The sequence below is a fragment of the Antedon bifida genome, chromosome 2, assembly GCF_963402885.1.
Source record: "Antedon bifida chromosome 2, ecAntBifi1.1, whole genome shotgun sequence".
Lineage (NCBI taxonomy): Eukaryota > Metazoa > Echinodermata > Crinoidea > Comatulida > Antedonidae > Antedon > Antedon bifida.
In genome coordinates this window covers 4,451,153-4,471,023 of record NC_136227.1, presented here as the reverse complement: position 1 = coordinate 4,471,023, position 19,871 = coordinate 4,451,153, and the positions used below count along the sequence as shown (strand labels likewise).

General features: G+C 34.8%; 4 protein-coding genes across 5 annotated transcripts in view; 3 read left to right on the top strand and 1 right to left on the bottom strand.

The window, feature by feature from the left end:
• Positions 1-1,917: 1,917 nt before the first annotated feature.
• On the top strand, positions 1,918-7,182 carry LOC144835877 (uncharacterized). Of its 2 annotated transcripts, none has more exons than XM_078690996.1 (6): positions 1,918-2,076; positions 2,606-2,642; positions 2,881-3,884; positions 4,099-4,180; positions 4,656-4,933; positions 5,361-7,182. In XM_078690996.1, the coding sequence occupies exons 1-6, from the start codon at positions 2,029-2,031 to the stop codon at positions 5,853-5,855; spliced, it is 1,944 nt and encodes a 647-aa protein (XP_078547122.1). In that variant the 5' UTR covers positions 1,918-2,028; the 3' UTR covers positions 5,856-7,182. The 2 variants fall into 2 exon arrangements, with proteins under 2 accessions (XP_078547122.1, XP_078547121.1); XM_078690995.1 differs by having other exon boundaries at positions 4,656-4,940; positions 5,365-7,182.
• Positions 7,183-8,011: 829 nt separating this feature from the next.
• LOC144835909 (succinate dehydrogenase [ubiquinone] iron-sulfur subunit, mitochondrial-like) lies at positions 8,012-12,266 on the top strand. The gene is made up of 8 exons (XM_078691030.1): positions 8,012-8,164; positions 8,548-8,625; positions 8,784-8,842; positions 9,133-9,276; positions 9,749-9,827; positions 10,385-10,501; positions 11,298-11,522; positions 11,748-12,266. Exons 1-8 carry the CDS (start codon positions 8,102-8,104, stop codon positions 11,829-11,831), a joined length of 849 nt encoding a protein of 282 aa, XP_078547156.1. The 5' UTR covers positions 8,012-8,101; the 3' UTR covers positions 11,832-12,266.
• A 340-nt stretch (positions 12,267-12,606) lies between these two features.
• LOC144835906 (ubiA prenyltransferase domain-containing protein 1-like) lies at positions 12,607-14,015 on the bottom strand. The gene has a single exon (XM_078691026.1). The coding sequence runs from the start codon at positions 13,902-13,904 to the stop codon at positions 12,900-12,902; it is 1,005 nt and encodes a 334-aa protein (XP_078547152.1). The 5' UTR covers positions 13,905-14,015; the 3' UTR covers positions 12,607-12,899.
• A 311-nt stretch (positions 14,016-14,326) lies between these two features.
• Positions 14,327-19,871, top strand: part of LOC144835888 (serine/threonine-protein kinase mTOR-like) — a 59,375-nt gene continuing 53,830 nt past the window's right edge. Inside the window, exons 1-11 of the mRNA XM_078691007.1 lie at positions 14,327-14,452; positions 14,823-15,069; positions 15,387-15,622; positions 15,801-15,902; positions 16,231-16,329; positions 16,847-16,981; positions 17,391-17,453; positions 17,860-18,036; positions 18,667-18,782; positions 19,096-19,141; positions 19,310-19,446. Of these exons, the coding sequence (XP_078547133.1) occupies positions 14,856-15,069; positions 15,387-15,622; positions 15,801-15,902; positions 16,231-16,329; positions 16,847-16,981; positions 17,391-17,453; positions 17,860-18,036; positions 18,667-18,782; positions 19,096-19,141; positions 19,310-19,446 (1,325 nt within the window). The 5' untranslated portion in view covers positions 14,327-14,452; positions 14,823-14,855. The remainder of the gene's footprint in view (positions 14,453-14,822; positions 15,070-15,386; positions 15,623-15,800; positions 15,903-16,230; positions 16,330-16,846; positions 16,982-17,390; positions 17,454-17,859; positions 18,037-18,666; positions 18,783-19,095; positions 19,142-19,309; positions 19,447-19,871) is intronic.

The following is a 19,871-nucleotide window of genomic DNA, read 5'->3' as shown; positions in this document are numbered from 1 at the left end:
GCGTGTAATTGATGATAATTTTGTACTCTAGAAATAGTAACCTCATTAATATGAAATTAAACGTGTTGAAAAAGTAACATTACCACTAAATTACCCATAACATAATGTTATTTTTTTTAGAGTCGTGTGATATTATTCAGCCTACGTTTCTTTAATGTACACTAATTGTATATAGAAGCAATAAACGGGGGATCGATAAAAATTACTAATTTCGTATTCAATTCACGATATATTAAAAAGATAGAAATATTTTAAAAATTACGTTTGTAATTTGTGTGCGCGTGAAATCGATTGCTGAAAATAAAGCATAGAATTTCATACCATGAATGCATATGAATATAATACGTTTAAATTGTTGATGAATTAAACATTTTAGATTCTAAACATCGCATTGATTATTGTCGCGCGCTTAAACAGTAAAATATGTAATAAGTCGAAGTCTGTTTTAATGTTAGTCCATCCGTCGACGTTTTGATTTTTGTCACGAAAATACGTAGTTGTGAGCTCAAGTATTATACGTATGAAACGCCATATGTGCCAAAATATTTATCTTTTTACAAATAGACCTAAATAAAATATACTAAATGAAATTATTAGTAAAAAGGTTAGTAATTATTAATAAAAAGGTTAGTAATCATTAGTAAAAATGTTAGTAATTATTAGTAAAAAGGTTAGTAATTAATAGTAAAAATGTTAGTAATTAATAGTAAAAATGTTAGTAATTATTAGTAAAAAGGTTAGTAATTATTAGTAAAAATGTTAGTAATTATTAGTAAAAAGGTTAGTAATTAATAGTAAATATGTTAGTAATTATTAGTAAAAATGTTAGTAATTATTTAATCTCTGCATAGTTTTCAAATCATTTTTGGATGATCCAAAGAATATTTGGATCATCCAAAAGAAAAAATTATTGGAATACTAAAGAAATCTGTGAGAATCGAATGAGAGAAATCCCGGCCTGCATTCAACAGATATTACACACAGAACATTCTGCTATATATGCAGATAACCATTATAATAAGTAACATGTTTTTGCAGCTGTTTTACAGCACGTGTCTTAAAGCCACTGTATCAAAACACTTTTTAAAATCGCAGTACTAATATGAATTGAAACGGTTTATCGAAATTGACTTTATACAACCCATTAATACGGGTATAAGCGAGACTTCACGAAGCCGATAAGGTCATACTCTGGTCAATAGCCAGAATGTGTGACTTTTTATTACCGATTATGAGTTTATTCATTTTTTTTTCAATCCGTTGTTTATTTAATTCATTCAATTAATCACCCATTCCCATTCTCTTCATTTATTTCGTGTCTCAATCCTTTACATCACTGATTAAATTTGTTTGCCGATGGCACGATCTGGTCAATAACCTACGTTTGTATTTATTATGGCAGCCATTTAGCGTTAATTGTTTTTTCTTTCACTTTATTTTTTTCAATCTGTCATCCACAAATGTCATAACAATTTATGTGATCCTCTGAGGGGGTAAATCATTTAATACAACGATGCGAAGTAATAATGAAAAAAATATGCATTTATTATCGTACTAAATGAATTTATTTCTTATCTTCGGCTCTAAAGGAAATAACTAACGTATTAACAATTAATCTTATAATTATTATTTATTTATTATTAATTTTAATTTTTGTTATACACTAATACGTAAACAAAAATTGTAGTTTGCACGATTGTAAAACTCTCATTTATTTTGAATTTAAAATTAGTGATCAATCACGGGGAAGAAAATTGAATATTTTTCTGTAATAAAACCAAAGATTTTATATAGCCGAAGGCTTCGGCTTTACCTCACTGAAGAAAACAGATCTTTGATCTGTAATTAATCTAAAGGTTGAGGGCGCTTCACTGAAAACAAACAAACGCATTGTGTGTTGTGCTTTGTTTTCTCCCGAGACGTATGTTGGTATAGTTTTGCAGAAAAATACTAGGCCTATAATTGTTTATGTAAATTATGTCCAAATTTCCATTGTATAAATAAGCACTTGTTAATTTGGCATATTCAATGGATGTTAATGCGTGGCGCAGTAGTCTTGGACTTCACAGTGATAAGGTCGGTTGTTTTTTTTTTACTAAAAAATGTTAGGCCTAGGCCTAGCTAGGCTAGGCTACTACTAGGCCTAGGCCTAGCCTACACCCCTTTTCCTTATCACTTTGCCTTTGGCAACAGGCAGGTTTGTTTGAGGTAGTTTGGTCGGCGGTGCATTGCAGCAGTCAGTGGTGCATAATTAGAGAGAGCCTAGCTTGCTGAATCTATCAGCATACTGGCCTAGGCCTAGCTAAGGATTCCTTGCCTAGGCCTAGCAACATGTATACAACAAGACGACGAGACAGGCTAACGAAGACCTACTTTATTTTGTCTTATATTAAAATATTGTTTGTGGTGATATAATAATATACTACACCAGTAACTACCTATATATACTACAGGTATCTATATTAAATTGGTTTAATTATTAAATTAAAAGGAAGACTAGCCTGTCATGGCCCTTTCCCCGCCCTCTCCCCATTATTGTTCTTGTCTTGAATTGATGAAGGAGATTTATATATAATAAAATTTTGTTTTTGTTTTTTCCCAACAGAAATCTCAATCTGGAAAGAATGGAGCAGGAACAGAAGGTACTGTACAAACAGGGATTTTTGTTGTTTAAATGAATAATAATGCTCAACATATGATATCGCTAGGCCTAAATCATGCTAAGGCCAAGGGCTTAGGTGTACATGCAAATCGTTTTAATCTCTGCCATATGTTTATTTACAATGTATAATTTCTTTCTATTTTTAGTCTTTGTCATCACATTTTTTATACCGAATCAAATTTGAAATCGTTGATATTTTAATTTGCTTAACTTTTCAGGTCCTGGACCTAGTGTTCCAAAAGACCAACCCACGTCATCGACCACAAGACAACCCCCTCAAGACATACAACCAGCTGACCCAGGTCAACACAAAGTGGTCATAAGCCAAAAACCAGTGGTCAGCAGGCAAACGCTTATCGTTAATGCCCCACCTTCTCGACAACAGGCAAACATTCCTACGACACGAACGCCGATGTTCGTACGGGCTCCAGGGACGACAACTAGTGTTCCTATTTGCCATGTGTCAACAAGTAAACATGTCAGACCTATTCAAGTTCGACCCTTACAACCGAGTGATCTTCGTATGTTCAAGAGTTCTCAGATTATACGCAATCCTGTTCAGTCAACGTCGATGATAACTAACCCTCCGATTACTATACCGCACACCGCGAGACATCAAGTGATTCCTATGAATTCTCCTCGTATACAAACCATTGTACGCTACCCTCATGGGAGAGCCCCGCGCCCAACAGCAATCACGTCATATCAGCGACAAGTTATGCTAACCTCAAGTACTGGCAATCCACTTCCACCAAATACCGTTAGAGGAAATCCTACAGTTGCTGTTGCCATTCCCATTCAAAGTCCTCCAACATCACATATTGCCTATCAAGTACCATCAACAGCTAGGCCTAAACATGTTCGAGTTATGAAGTCACCTGTTCCACTGGCTAATTCAGTGCAGATTCGTCCAAGACATCTCCTTAGGCCCGTCAAACCGATAGGATATTCAAGCCCACGATCATCCGGATATAGCCAGAATCTTGATCCCTTTATGGTTATTCGAACCACTCTACCACCTACCAGAATGCCTACTGGAAATGCAGTTAGTACCCCTCACATTTTACATAATACACCTTCTTCAACAAGGCCTTCTACTTCCACCTCAATTCTTCAGAACAAGAACCGGGTGAAGGACTTACCGCATGCCATAGTCAAACCGCAAGTTTTAACTCACATAATTGATGGGTTCGTCATAGAGGAGGCCTCGGAACCATTTCCGGTAATTTGTTTTTTTATTTTATTTCTTCTATAATTATTAATAAACAATGCATATTTTCTTTGTCAAAAAGATGTACTTTACTGTTTACCATTGCATAAGAAGGATATGAATTATAAAAAATATATGAAATTGGTTTGTTCATAGTGTACTTAAATTAAGTAAATTAACTTAAATTAAGTAAAGTATAGTGTGTTAATATTTTGTCTTTTTAAAGATTACGAGATCTGCAATTGTTGAAGAAACTCTGCCTGAAGAAACCTGCAAGACACAAAGCAATGGCCACACTGCAGTAGAAGGTAAAGTGCCCCCAACACACACTCTTCTCTTTACCCTCATTTTCTGTTTCCCTTTTTAAACATGCCCATCATTCTGGCTTCTTGATTAACCTTGCACATTATTATTTCTTCATACGCATCCAACAGCGAGTAACTTGATGGATGGATAAACTATTTCATAATTTATCATGCTTATAAACTAAGTCTCATTTGAGGCTTAGCGAGTGGAGTTACAACCCTGGCACTAGGACCTGGAAGGCAAGAACGTTAACCACCAAGCTACATTACCACACTTGTAATGTACATTCACCTCCCTAAATCGGACACTCTTGTGTTTTTCTAAAATGTGATGTCCGTTTCCTTTAAAATGTTGGCTTGTTCCTTTGTTATTATGTTAATACACACCTGCTTACATCTACGTATACATGATAGTTGGGTTTTATAACCCAGGTTAAACAAGAAATTAAAAAAAATAAATGTCAATTTTACACTTCAGAAAAAAAAGAAGATGACCTGCTGAAATGCGAATTTTGCGGCAAGATGGACGCGCCGAATAAATTCAAGAGATCCAAGCGGTTCTGTTCAATGGCCTGTGCTAAACGGTACAACGTAGGCTGCAGCAAACGACTCGGCCTCTTCAAACCAAAACGATTGAATGTTGAAAGACTGAAGCACAATATGAAGATGAAGAAGAGAGCTGCCCCACTGAAGGGTGTTCGTGTGAAACATGGCCGCTTGGCTTTTAATACTCAGCGTCCAGAAAAAGGCAAAGACGTAAGTAGTCGATAACATTCCAAATTTGCTGTAGATAGTTGGCTAAAAATGTTGCTGAAATCTAAATGAACGTTTCTAGAAAAGAAGCTAACAAAATAAATTGTCTGTTTTCATTTACTATAGTTGAACTTTTGCTTGGTGGTTAACATGTTTGACTTCCAAGGTTTAGGGTTCAATTCTGACCTAGTGCCAGAGTTTTAAGGGGAGAACTCCATGCCTCAGGCATTTTAGAGTAAAATATATTTTATCCATCCTGTAATTTCCAAGTGAACTTATATATACGTATATGTGTACATTTAACATTTGATGTATTGAATATTAGTGTTGGCCCGGGGCTAGATCAACAGTGTTGACACGACAAGCATAGCGTGAAACCCTAATAATAAGAAGTCTATTCACTCTTTCATTTTGACTTGTTTTCCAACAGTTAGAGCATCTTGAGACTCCACAGCTGATAGCAGATGACATAGAGGAAGAAGATGAACTGGATGATGATGAAGATCTTGACGAGGTTTGCAAACCTGAAGAACCCATGGACGTTGATGAAAGCTCAAACTCTGCTACATTATCAGAAGGCGCCATGAGTTCCTCAACTCCTTCTGAAGATGCCACCTTTTCTACACCCAGGAATGCTTCTCCGACAAGCGAGTTGGAACCAGCGGCGTATTCGGACAAAGAGGACATAGAAGAGGAATCTGAACAACTGCCAACTCAACCGTCGCAATGGACTCCTCACCAGGTATCCAATTTTATCAATGCTATCCCAGGCTGCAAGGATTATGCTAATGAGTTCCTTGCGCAGGAGATTGATGGACAGGCTTTAATGCTTCTAAAAGAGGACCTTCTGATGACCGCTATGAACATGAAGCTAGGCCCAGCTCTGAAGATCATTAGCAAGATCCATTCTTTAAAAGACAAATGAAACATGTTTTCTTGCCATTTGTTTTGCTTCATGATGAAATAGCACAAAGTAACTTTGTTAAAAAACAAGAAGACCAAAAAGCAGTATGGCTGCTTGCTTTATTTCTTAAAAAAAACAATATTGTTGTAAATGTGTATTGTCTGTTTGCATGTACTATTTTTGTATCAGTGTGCATTGTTTATATTTACTATACTGTTTCCATTATTATTATTATTATTACTGTAAATATATATATTCTCTCTTTATTACTATTTAATTTAGCATACTAGTTTGCTTTTGTTTAGGAAATTTATGATATTAATTATTATAACTGTAAACCACCTTGGTACTAAAGTGTGGTTCCCACTAGAACTCGACGTGCTGTATTGTGAAATCACAAGTGGGAACCGACGACGCAACAGTGCTGCAAAGTTGCAGGTTTGATTTCACGCAGGCGAGGACAAACACAATTCATCGTCATAGCCCATTTTCATTGTAATCATAGTACCGCATCCTCGAGAGGCCATTACTGAAACTATTTGGAGTCGGCGACTAAAACTGTGCATGTATTCTTGTATTAGGTGCAGCTCTTTTGACATGTACAATATACAAATTCTCAGAATATTGATAACAGAATGATGAATGAATGAATGGCCCAGCAGTGGTTATTTGATTGTTTATTGTATGTGAATAAAAGTAGATTAGTTTGCGGTGCTTAGAATGCCTTGAGTGCTCGACTATTGTCAATAAAATTTAAATAATTCCAATCCAGCTTGTTATACGTTTACGATACATTATTTTCAAAACTCTGATAGGAATGAGAAGAGGAAAATTATAAAAAAATTCTTCTTAAGGTGATATTTAAAACTATTCAATGTGAATTTATTTTTATGTCATCGGATACACTTGGCCATTAATTTCAAACTCCAGCCCAAAATGTATAATTGTTGCTAGAAAATCTTGTATTATATTGATGATGGTCAGATGCTCTTGTATATAAATTCACAGTTCAACAAGTGTTGTGACGTACATAATGACCTGGGTGTTAATTGGCTGCATTGTTATTACGGCAACGTTACAGCTCTTTTGTACTGTATATAGATTCTGATGTTGGGTGGTAGAATGCGATAAACGATATTACAAAAGATACATAAAAGCAGCAGTTTTGATGTTATTTAAATTATAAACATTTAAAACAATAAGGTGATAGAAGGAGTGTTTGGTGTGAACTTAAAAAGAATCACCTAAACTAAATGTTGTTATTAGCTAATGGTAAATGTATAAATATGGTAACCATGTAGTCGTTAATACAAAGTGTTCTTAATAAACTGTTGTATTGTGATTTTGATCGCTGTAGGCCTATAAATTGAAAATGATTACACGTTAATGTACTGTGTGCTAGGCCTACAGTAGATGCATTTTGTCAAACGGATGCTATAGACGTACCAGAGTAGGTCTAGTTTATACCGTAAATCTTCTAATTGTAACCTTGGGTTATTATTCTTTGATTGTTTTTTAGGGTGGGTTACTATTAGAAGGGGGGTGGGGGTTATTATTAGAGTAGTGGGTTACTATTACTAATCTTAAATTAGGCACCTGAAAATAGTAACCCATCCCAACTTTTCAGGTCAGCAAATCATAGCAAAATAATGAAACAGTACGAATAAATAATTTGCTTGAACTCTAACTTTATTTTATAAACTCAAAAACACTCAATCCTCCCCACTCCCGAGATCAAAACATGCATTATCTCCTTGTTTTCAAAATATGGCTGCATTATACACGACCAGTCTTTATTTAAATGTCATTTTTTCAATAGTTTTTGTGACTCTAATATTAACCCCCATGGGTTACTATTAGAGTAGTGGGTTATTATTATAGATTGACTTATAAGGTGGGTTACTATTAGAAGGGGGTTTTACTATTATAGTGTGGGTTACTATTAGAAGATTTACGGTACCTTTTTTAAACGACATAATATAGCATAATGGAGATTACAGTACCCTTCCGAAATAAAAACTCAATACAATTAGTTTTCTCATAAAGTACTGTACACATCGGGCTGCTGTTTTGTATATATATAAATAGACTGCAAAAATAATAATTTAAATTATTGTAATAAACAATATTCTAGATATTTTTTAATTGAATGCATAAGTGGCGTACCATACTCACGATTATGTAATTTGAGGTCGAATGAGGTCATCTTTCAAGAAGTCCAAAAATTGAATAAAGTGGACGTCAGTGAACGTTACTTTTATGTAATTATGGCCTTGACGAGCAGTTTAGGACGTATTTTGTCTCGTAGATTTGATAGTATTGCGTATAATGTAAGTTAATTAATATATTCGTTTGTTTTTAAAAATAATTTTATAAAGAGTACACATTTATTTATGATTTTAAGCTAGGCCTAGTTCTAGGCCAAGAATCAAGACTGATGATTGTCGGTAATAACACAATATCGACCGGCCGCGTTCTGTTATAAGTCTAAGATAATCTAGACTCGAGCCTAGGGCTAGGCCTAAACCAGAAGACCGAACAAGGCTGGACCAAACTAATAAACGTATCTAATATTTCTATTGTATAGCCTAGGTCAAGGACTAATTAAAATACTGTCTGTAGTAGGCCCTAGGCCTATATATATATTATTATTACATTATTTACTTTAAAAAAAAATGTAAACTTTTTGTGTGTGTTTTTTTCAATTTTGTAGGCAGTAAGACAATCTCAAACTGCTGCAGAAAAACAACAAAATGAAGAGAAAATCAAACAGTTTTCTATTTACAGATGGGTAAATATTTCATAAATTCAAAATTATGATGTAGGCCTAGTGTAATAGTACTACTGTATTAATATTTTTTAGTGCATACAATCACATTTGCAAACACTATGTTTTCAGTTGGTAGTTTAACATTTTAAATGGTAACAATATTCTCTCTTTTATGACAGGACCCTGACAAACAAGATGATAAGCCACGAATGCAAGTCTACGATGTGGACTTAAATTCGTAAGTTCAAATATTTTGAAAACAAATTGTTGACTCTCAGTTGTTTCTGGCTTCTTGGACGTTGCGGAGTTGTCCTAATGGGTGTAGAAATGGGATCGGCTATCAGCATGGTGGTCAACTGTGCATGGATTTAAAGGTTTTTTATATAGGCACAGTTGACCATGCTGATACAAAAACAATAAATAGTTCATCGAGACCTACAACAAATCTAACATCTCATCCTAATATATTCTAAACTTGTGTTTCAATTTTGTTTTTTTCTCAATTTTGTATATATTTTTTTTTTGTAGATGTGGTCCTATGGTGCTTGATGCCCTGATTAAAATCAAGAATGAAATTGACCCGACGTTGACCTTTAGAAGGTCATGTCGTGAGGGTATATGTGGGTCATGCGCTATGAACATAGGTGGTGTTAACACACTAGCCTGCATATGGTTAGTTGAAAATGTTTAGTTCAAAGGTCAGCTGGGTCATTTCAGGTCAAATTAAAGGAAATTTATTCATACAGTAAAAGTAATTAAAAAAAATTATGTTTCTACTATACATTGAAACAAAATGTAGGCCTATATACTTTGTTATACTGTATAATTTTAATTTCTGAAATCTGAAATCCCATTGCCTAGGAAAACTCCAGAGTTTCCACACTGGATCCAGTCACACACCATACAAAAAGCACAGTAGTATATAAACTGGTTTATAATCAATATTCAACTTATTTTTTAAGGTGATATTTAAAGCTCTGTCAACACTATCAAACTTTATGTGATGTGCCCATATATGGACTTGTCATATCACTGCCATATTTGAGCATATCACTACCATATTTGGGCACATCACACTTTTTGGTCAAACTAGTTTGATAGTGTAGATAAGGATTTATTTGTATTTTACTGTATTACCTTTCAGTCGAATAGATGCGAACCAAAGTAAGGCAACAAAGATATACCCTCTACCTCACATGTATGTAGTGAAGGATTTGGTACCAGTAAGTATAGTACAGTGTTGTGTGTTAATGAAACAGTCTGCATTGGGAAACCCCTAGTAAGGGGACACTTGTAGCACAACAGCCAACACCTATTCAAGAGAAACAAAATTAAAGATGTATTGTCCCCCAAAAACATTAAAAATGAAGATTAATTAAATCAGAATTTTAATAGGTTATTTTGTAGTTTTAATAAAGTTAATCACTTCCGCAAAAAAAAATGTTGTTTTCACTTATAAAATAACATAATACTGTAAATTGTTAAATTCAAACAAAAATCCATTATCTGGCAGCCAATTTAACCATTTTTGCTTTTTTTTTTTTTTTTTACAGTTTTTTCAGGTAAATAAATTTTGTTTTGGTCAAAGTGGATAACTATTATGTGACATTATTCAACAAAAAAATTTAAAAATTATTTTTCAGGGGTACAATAAGGGAAAACTTCTGTTGAGCCCCAAAAATGTTCTACTGTATGCTACTTTTTTGTACCTACAACAAAGATTTAGGATGCCCCTTCTTTTTTACAATAAATAAATTAACAATGTTGATTATTTTTGTAGGACATGAGTAATTTCTACGCCCAATATAAAGCCATTGAACCATACCTTAAGAAGAAAGGAGATATGAAATATGGAGAGAGACAAAACCTTCAATCAATTGAAGATCGAGAAAAATTAGTAAGGTTTTAAGATTATTAGGAGCTATAGAAATTTGTCTTTTCTCATAAATGCATCTAAAGCTCTGTCTACACTATCAAACTAGTTTGAAGAAAAAAGTGTAATGTGCCCAAATATGGTAGTGATGTAACATTTTTTTTGTCACGTAAAGTTTCATTCATTCATTCATCAGAGGATAATTACTTCCATTTATTATATTTACTTCCATTGCATATAAAAGATTGATGTGTAGACAGAGCTTTACTCTCAAAAACTAAACTAAATACAGAACTAAATCTCTTCTGAGGATGCTTGTCTATATAATATTTGTATTTATCTTGAATTGAATGATTGGAGGTGTGGTTTGCTAATCCCTCAGCTTGTCGATCAATCTCAGGGTCATGTGTTCAAAGGTCGTTTCAAATCCTGTTTTATAAAGCATTTTTTCCTTACAAATAAAACTGACTTGATGCAGAACTGAATATTTTTTTCTTCTTCTTTTTATCCATTTTTTTTTATTCGATCAGCTGTTGTGTTGTACTGTATGTACATATACTTTTACCCATTTTAATTTTTCAATTATTTTTTTTATTTCATACGCATCCAACAGCAATCAAAAATTCGCCAATTACAGGATGGATAAACTACTTTATAATTTGGGAGTGGAGTTGAAAGAGTCAGTTACAACCCTGGCACTAGGTCAGGATTGGAACTCAGATTGGAAGGCAAGCGCGTTAACCACCAAGCTACAGCTCCACTATATATTTATATTTTTAATAATTTCTCAATTTCTGAAATCAATAAATTGTTCTTTCAGGATGGTCTGTACGAATGTATTTTGTGTGCCTGTTGCAGTACGTCATGTCCCAGCTACTGGTGGAACAGTGATAAATATCTAGGCCCAGCAGTGTTGATGCAGGCCTATCGATGGATGATAGACAGCAGGGACGAGTACCAACAGGAGAGGGTAGCTAAGCTAGAAGACCCCTTCTCTTTATACAGATGCCATACTATTATGAATTGTACAAAAACTTGTCCTAAGGTTTGCTTATTGATCAATTTTAAAATTTCTTCTGATTTCGAAACAGTCAATCTTTCAACTTGTGAAATTATTCTTTCCTTTCCACTCATTAAAATATTCTTTCCATTCCACTCATGAAAATATTCTTTTCATTCAATTCTTAAACATTCATTATTTTGTATATTCTATGTATTGTATGTCAAATTAAATATGAATAAAATAATATAGTTTAAAATTTCATTTCAGGGGTTGAACCCAGGTCGTGCTATTGCAGAGATCAAGAAGTTATTGGCGTCGTATAATAAAGGAGAAGTTGAGGCGAGAGCATAAATTGATGATAGTACAGACAAATTTTAATTAGCTTGTATTAATATTCATTTACATTATTTTCAAAACTTGATTAGACATGGGTTAATTTTGTGGTACAGAATACATACCTGTAAATAAGTATTACAAATTACAGGTCACAGAAATATTAAGATTACTACGTTCACTTTATAGTCTCTATTTAATTTACTGTATGTTTTAAATACAACTTCTATAAGGTTAGTTATTCTTGCAGTTTAGTTCTCTTAACCCTGAAATTCATGGACAATACACATAATCTGAAATCAACAGCTAAAGGATTGTATGTTGAAGAGCGATTGCAGTAAAAGATGTTTTTAAAGAAACAGTACACTTTGTGCAATTTAATTTTCCATCTTGCATTGACTGTGTTCTTTCAGTCACTTAATGCCTACTGTAATTAACATTGTTTCGTTAGTATGTGATGGGCAATCGTTAACTTTAATTTAACTCTACCATTTATCTTTTGAATTTGAGGAATTTGAATGCAGTGAATTGTAATTAACAGTATAAAAAGGAATAAATAATTATTGTTCATAAAAGAATACACCTTCTTTTTTGCAGTATTTTTTTGTCTGTCAGTACTTTTAAGATGCTTAATATTAAACACTCTGCTAGATTAAAACTATTTTGTTCATTGTACAGTACTGTAAAAACAAATGACAAGAACACAATATTAATATTGTAAAAGAAATTATGTTCTGTAAAATTATAAAATCAATGTATTAGTTGAATGAAATTCACAACAAATAGTAAAATGTAAAGAACTTTATAATAATAACTTTATTAATAATTTTAATTTATTTGGATCGTTTTAAATTAGTTGTTACAGAATGTAATTAAAAAAATCTTGAAAGTGAAAACAAATTTCAAAAGAACATTTTACAAAGTGGTAAACAAGCTTGATGCTTGTTTTTATACATTTTGTATTTGGTTCGATTCAAGTTTATCTCAATTTAGAAAAAGAACAATTGGCTAATCCTGGCAAGTGAAATCATTGAATTTTTCTTTCTCCGAGTCTTGCTGGAACAGAATTAAATGCCGCCCTCAATTCTACCCAATGCCCGGCAATGTCCCACTGAACATGACACTAGCCACGTAAAGTAATCCAAAAGCCAAATTCAACTTCGAAGTCCTTTGTGGCATTTCTTTCAAAACATTCCTTCGAAAATCCTTTTCGAGTTTAAACGCCATTGGTAAAGTTAGAAGTGGAAGGAAGAAACTCTTGGAGAAGTTGAATGCCAAAACAGCGAACATCAAATATGGAACGAACAAGAGCAGAACGTACAAGGCGTAAGAACCAGTTCGGCCAAGAAGAATAGCTATGGTTACCACTTTTGATATCTTGTCTAGGTTCATATCTCTAGTATTATTACTATGCAATATTGCCTCTGTGTTCAGCGCCAGCGGTATAGCATATAGTAGCGGCGCAAGTGAGAAGTGCCCGACTTGAACAAGGAACGTGAACACAACAGCAAGCGGACCGAATGTTATTAAAATAATGACATCACCTAGAGCTACGTATTTAAAACCGATGCCACCCGTGTATAAAAACGATCCAGAAAGTCCGCAGAAAAACACAAGCGCAATCTGTTCCAATTTAGCAGGCGATATCATGACCAGAATCGCAAGACACAAACATCCAACAGCGTATAAAATTGCTCCAAATGTTGCAACATTGTTCGGTTTCAAAATCCCATCAACCAGCGTTCGATCATCACTGCGTTTACTGTCAATTCCTTTTCTAAAATCACAGTAAGTGTTCACTAAATTTCCAGCGCCGTGAACTGAAAGAACAGCCATGCATGCTAAAAATCCCTGGTGAAGATTCCATAGATCTGTTACCTTATAGGCCAAGGCACTCCCTAAAAAAACAGGCGTAAGCGAAGCACTGAACGACCACGGTCGTAAAGCGAGAATGTAACTGCTTACTGCGAACACGTTGTTGGAGTTGGTTGGCCTAGCCCTAGGCTTGCCGTCATTGTCTTTTGAATTGTTTGCAGACTGTGAAGAATACCCATTTTTCTTTTCATCGGCATATGTTTCTCGCCCCGCCATTGTTTTCACACAAAAATGATATTAAAATAACATTTAGGCCCTATCCTAGATTAATTATTTCCTTACTCGGCGCGCCTCTGACCTTCTTGCAGAATTTTGGATTTTTCCAAATTTCTTGAATAGAGTATGACACGCCACAATCGCCTTACATGTTTTTGTCTAGGGGTTAGAAAGTCAAAGCAAATACAAATAAAAACAATTATCCATCGAGTACAGTGCAATTTGATGTCTGCCTAATTTCAACACAACAATAATATTTATTAAAATATCTGTTTTTGGGCAAAAGTATTCAAGATATCGCGCATGAATGAAAAAAAAGTCTTCATAGCTAGAGGGGGCGCTATTGAAGTTCTTGCTATTTTTTTATTTCGCCACTTATTATTTCGTCGTCGATCGTCGTACATGCGGCGGTGGGGCAAAGAACGGGTTGTTGGCCTCTTGTTTCTGTGACAATTTGGCCTAGCCTAGGCCTACCATCATTTACGATAATAGTATAATATTATTAGTATTGGACATTCTATACTGATAAAATGCCAATTGAAACAAAGGTATATGAAGCCTATGTTTCTTTACAATAGTAAAAAAAATTAATTTGAAAGTGTTTGTTTGATATTTACAGACCTAGGCCTAGGCCTACTACTAGTACTAGTTTAGGCCCTACCTAGCTAGGACCCAGGGCAGGCCTAGGCTAATCATGAATGCATATGTTAGCCAAACCAATCGTAGCTGTAGACACTAGCAGGTCTAGTAGTTAGTATGCCTATTAATTCCATCCGTAACACTTAGCGGAAATCCATACCATGGAAATGGAAAATAAAGCTTAGGCCTAGTTAGAATAGATTAGAATCATAAAATAAAATCGCCACTTTTAATTTGAATTAAAATGCACCCTTTCAATTGACATGCTCTTTTTTTCAGATTCTTTATTAAAAAACAAACCTGCCCAACAAGATGATGATGCAACAATTTGTCAGCGGTTTAAAAAGTCGTAACGATGAAGTACGCAATAAAGCGGCTAAAAACCTCCAACACTATGTGACCACGGAACTGCGGGAAGTATCGGCTGAAGAATACAATTCTTTCATGACAACGCTGGATCACAATATAGTGCAACTTGTGTCTAGCACAGATGTTAATGAGAAAAAGGGCGGAGTCATTGCCATTGGTAAATGATTACACTAATTTAAGTGTATGTATCATAGGTGGATCCAGTGGTGCCAGTTGATGTGGCTACACCACACCCGAACCTCCTCCTTTTCCACCATACCACCATCCCCTTCTTCTCCACCACACTGCCACCCACTCCTTCTCCACCTCACCCAACCTCCTCCTCCACCACACCGCCACCCCTCCTTTTCCACCACACCCTCTCCTTATATATTGTATATTAAATGAGAATTTTTCTATATTTTAAGAATTCTAATAAACAATGATAAAAAAAACAACTAATTAACTGTTACTGTAAGTATTTTTTTTCTCTAGTGAGCTTAATTGGTATAGATGGCGGCAACACGACTCGTCTAGGGCGGTTTGCCAACTACCTGCGCAACTACACATTGCCTTGCAATGATGTCGGAGTCATGGAGATGTCATCCAAAGCAGTTGGACGACTCGCGCTTGCCGGTGGAACGTTCACTCCGGAGTACGTAGAGTTTGAAGTACGCAGAGCATTGGAACGGCTTTCGGAAGAAAGACACGAAGCTCGAAGACTAGCAGCAGTGAGTTTTTATGTGCACACACGTTATGTAATTTGTATGTGTGTTCTGTTTGTCCAAAGGAAAACCTGATTTGTTTGAAATACTGTATGCTTGGGCCTGAGAAGGCCTTATCTGAATTTTCTCTGTTTTCTATAACAATGATGCTTTTTTTTTACTGATTTTCCTTTTTTTTTTGTAGGTGTTAGTTTTAAAGGAGCTAGCAATCAATGCACCAACGTTCTTCTTTCAACAAGTCCAGTCCTTCTTTGACAATATATTCAATGCTATCAGAGATCCTAAGGTACAGTATATTAAGTACACCCTCACACATATACACCCCTTCTCCATTACACCTCTCCCCCTAGACTTTCCCCAAGTCTGTATTTATTGTCTTTTTTTATGTTATTCCACCAGCCAACATTTCAAGCTATAGTATTATATATAGTATGTAAAGTATGATACGTATGAAACAGCATATGTGCCAAAATATTAATCCTTTTCCTAATATTAATTCAAAACACTACTCTCCCTCCCCCTCTACTTTAAAATTGATACAAAATTTCTGAATGCCTAGAAATGATATGGAATTTTAAATAAAATTTACATTTAATATTATCTCTATTTTGTAGCAAGGTATACGTGAGGGCGCTGTTTCAGCGCTACGTGCTTGTTTGGAACTGACTGCTCAAAGAGAAATTAAAGAAATGCAAAAACCGCAATGGTATAAGGTAGGCAACATGAACCTCTGTAAAGACATTTATAGGTCATCTTTTTGAATTAAATAAATGAAGTTGTTGAAACTGCAAATTGACGGAAATTAAAAAAGAGATGGCATTTTAATATAATTTTCTTTTAGATGGTACCATTAAGTAAAGCACTTAATGAATAGGGGTGACCCCTCTATTGAGGTGATCACTCCTATTAGGTGATTCTTTCTAGTGAATCAAATGAGGGACAATATATCTTTTAAAGCTCTGTCTAAACTATCAAACTTTGTGTGACAAAAAAATGTGATGTGCCCATATATGGACATGATGATATCATATCACTACCATATTTAACAAAGCACTAACATTTTTGGGTACATCACACTTTTTTGTCAAATTAGTTTGATAGTGTAGACAGAGATTAACACTAAGATCACCTCCTAGGTGGATACCCCGAATAAGGTGTCCCCGTTTCTAGTTCTACTGTAGTTTTATTAAAATCTTTTTAAAATTTTAAACTATTTAAATATATTTTCAGCAAACATATGAAGAAGCAGAGAAAGGCTTACAGGAAATAGGTGCGAAAGAGAAGGGACTAACACGAGATGATAAAGTACATGGTTATCTCCTCATTATTAATGAACTTATTCGGCATAGTAGCATCGACGGAGAGGTAACAGTATTCAACATTTTCTCTAATTTGCATACTTGTCCAGGTGGCTAATAAACTTTATAATAAAAGAAAGTCAAAGTAAAATTTTCTCTATGGACTTTCTGGACACTCTATGAAAATAATAAAAATAATCGTTTACAAAAAAAGTGAAAAAAAACCATCCACAAGGCCGTATGAAAGAAATACAACAATAAAGTATCACAACCAGTAATGATGAACAAACATGAACAAAATTATACATTGAAAGGAGGAAAAAAAGTATATTCATTTATATCAATGGATTAATAGATTTAAAGTTAGTAGATATAAATTAAAACAGTTATGTGTTCTTGAAACGAAAAAGTTAAATATAGGCAAAAGAAAAGATTGAATTTAATGATAAATCAGATTTGTTTTGTCTTCGTCTTAGCGTATGCGTCAAGAAATGGAGGAGTTATCGCAACAGCAGTCTTCACAAGAGAGTCTTCTACGGGTATGTACACTTATCTTTTAAATCTGAATGTATTGTAGTTTTTGTATTGTCCCCTAAAAACATGAAAAAAGAAGATTAATTAAATCGGGCTTTGAATAGGTTATTTTGTAGTTTTAATAAAGTTAAACACTTCCATAGAAAAAAAAACCGAAAAAAGCAAAATTTCACTTATAAAATAACATAATATATGGTTAAATTCAACCAAAAATCCATTGGCTGGCAGCCATTTTGACCATTTTTTTCAGGTAAATAAATGTTGTTAGATCCAATTTTTGGTCAAAGTGGATAACTATTATGTGACATTAAAATGGCATATTCAACAACAAAATTATTTTTCATGCGAAAAATATATCTTTAACAATTTAATATTTTTAACCTCAATATTATTTATTATTATTTTGCACAGGATTCTGGACAGATGGGACTGCGTTCTCGTTACCATCCCACAGGTAGCATGGTAAACACGTTTCAACCGCTATACTCCCTCAAACCATTGTCCGTGATTCACGCAAATGCATCTCAGAAACCCCGCTTTGTTCAGAGCAGGTACTGTCGTGAACTCATGGAAGAGAAGTTTGATTGTGTAAGTGAACTTTTTATATAAAGGAAAATCAGACCTTGTGGCCCTTTGAGTTTTATTTTTTTTTATTTTAGTCTTTTGGCAAGGATTACCAATAGTAAAGTAATCACTGTCCTATAAGCAGTATAGTAATACCTGTAGTAATAGCCAGTATTTGCCCTAAAACAGGGGCTTTGTGTGAACCAGTTCACTGGACTAACACCCTTGAATGATGGTGTCCAGTTTTGGAGAGTTGACCATGAATTGAATTGAACTATTTTATTTATACTGGGCGACCTCTTCAGTCAAATACTGGTCTCCCATAGGGCCCAGTCACACTGTACAGTATATGGCTGTGATGTACTAGTACACCGGGGTAACCCCCTACTTGTCTCGAAAGATGTACTAGATTCTTTAAAGTGCACATGAGCTAGATGTGTACACTGGACATACGGATTATTGTCCTTAATATCTGAGAAGACTCGTTCTACCACCAGAACCATGGAGCGAGTAAGCCTCGAACCTTTGCCAAAGTTATGGCTACGTAATTACGGTCTTAACCGCTCGGTCACTCACCCATAAAAAATACCACTAGGTATATCCTATGGTTTGCTGTTGAGTATATTTCACCATCGCCTCCTATTCTTTTTGTAGGTATGCAAACAGGTACTTAAATATCGGAGCAGCCGTTCCTCTCAGATACAACAGATGTTATTAACGGTTCTACCAAGACTTGCAGCTTTTCAACCTCAGGCTTTTGTTGCTGGCAAGTAAGTATAAAGATTGACACTTTAGAATGATGTGGCTAATTCTGTTGTCTTGTTCTGACATCTGATTGGTCAGTTTTAACTGAGAAGAAAGGGTAGCTTGCCATCCATATAAATGAACGTAAATTTGAGTAATGTAATTAAGTAAAGGAACACCATAATAGGGTTGGCCATACAATAGTGTCAAAACAATCGTTGTTTTCAGGTGGAGGTATCCTCTGAATAGGTACACTATGTCCCAAAAGAGGGGTTCTGTTGTTTCTTTCATGTATAAAATGATCAAATCAAACAAATATCCATCAATTTTATTTTGCAGGTATCTTGAAGAAACTATGGCTTATTTCCTTGGATGCCTTCGAAGGGTATTACATTTTAGTTATAAAAAAATGATTTTAGAAATTAAAAAAATAGAATGACAATAAATTCCAACCTTCTGTCAACAAAACTGAGAAGTTTACTTTTCGATTGCTGAGAAATTATCTCCTGAAATAATGTTTTAGTTATCAGAAAACCTTTTTCTTAACCGACAGGAACGTGAGAGGTCGAGCGCTTTTCAAGCGCTTGGGTTACTTGCCGTGGCTGCTAAAGCAAACATTTCACAGGAAAATGTACGCAAGATCCTAGATGTGATCAAGACGAGCTTGCCAAATAAGGAACACACTTACAAGTAAGAAGAAACTCTCTAAATTTACATCATAAATTTATTCGATTTTACTATTATCTATTATATACGCCCATACAGCGTTGAAACACCGGCACTTGTCAAATTACCAAAGTTAAGCAACGTTGGGTTTATTGCATTCTGGATGGGAGACAGTCTGGGAATTGCGTCGGGTGCTGTATACACCGGAGAGTGATGGTGTAATGATAATATTGGACTAGCATGTAATGGGCATGGGTTCGAGCCTATCTCTACCATACTGATTGTATCCTTATGCTTCATTCTCATTGCCTCGTCCTTTGGATGGATGTAAAGCTGTTGGCCTCATAGTGCACATTAAAGAACTTGCTACACTCTTAAAAAAAAATAGGGGATCGTCTCCCAGTATGCTGATCTGGTAGGCGCTGCACTGCTGACTGCTGTGGGTCCGT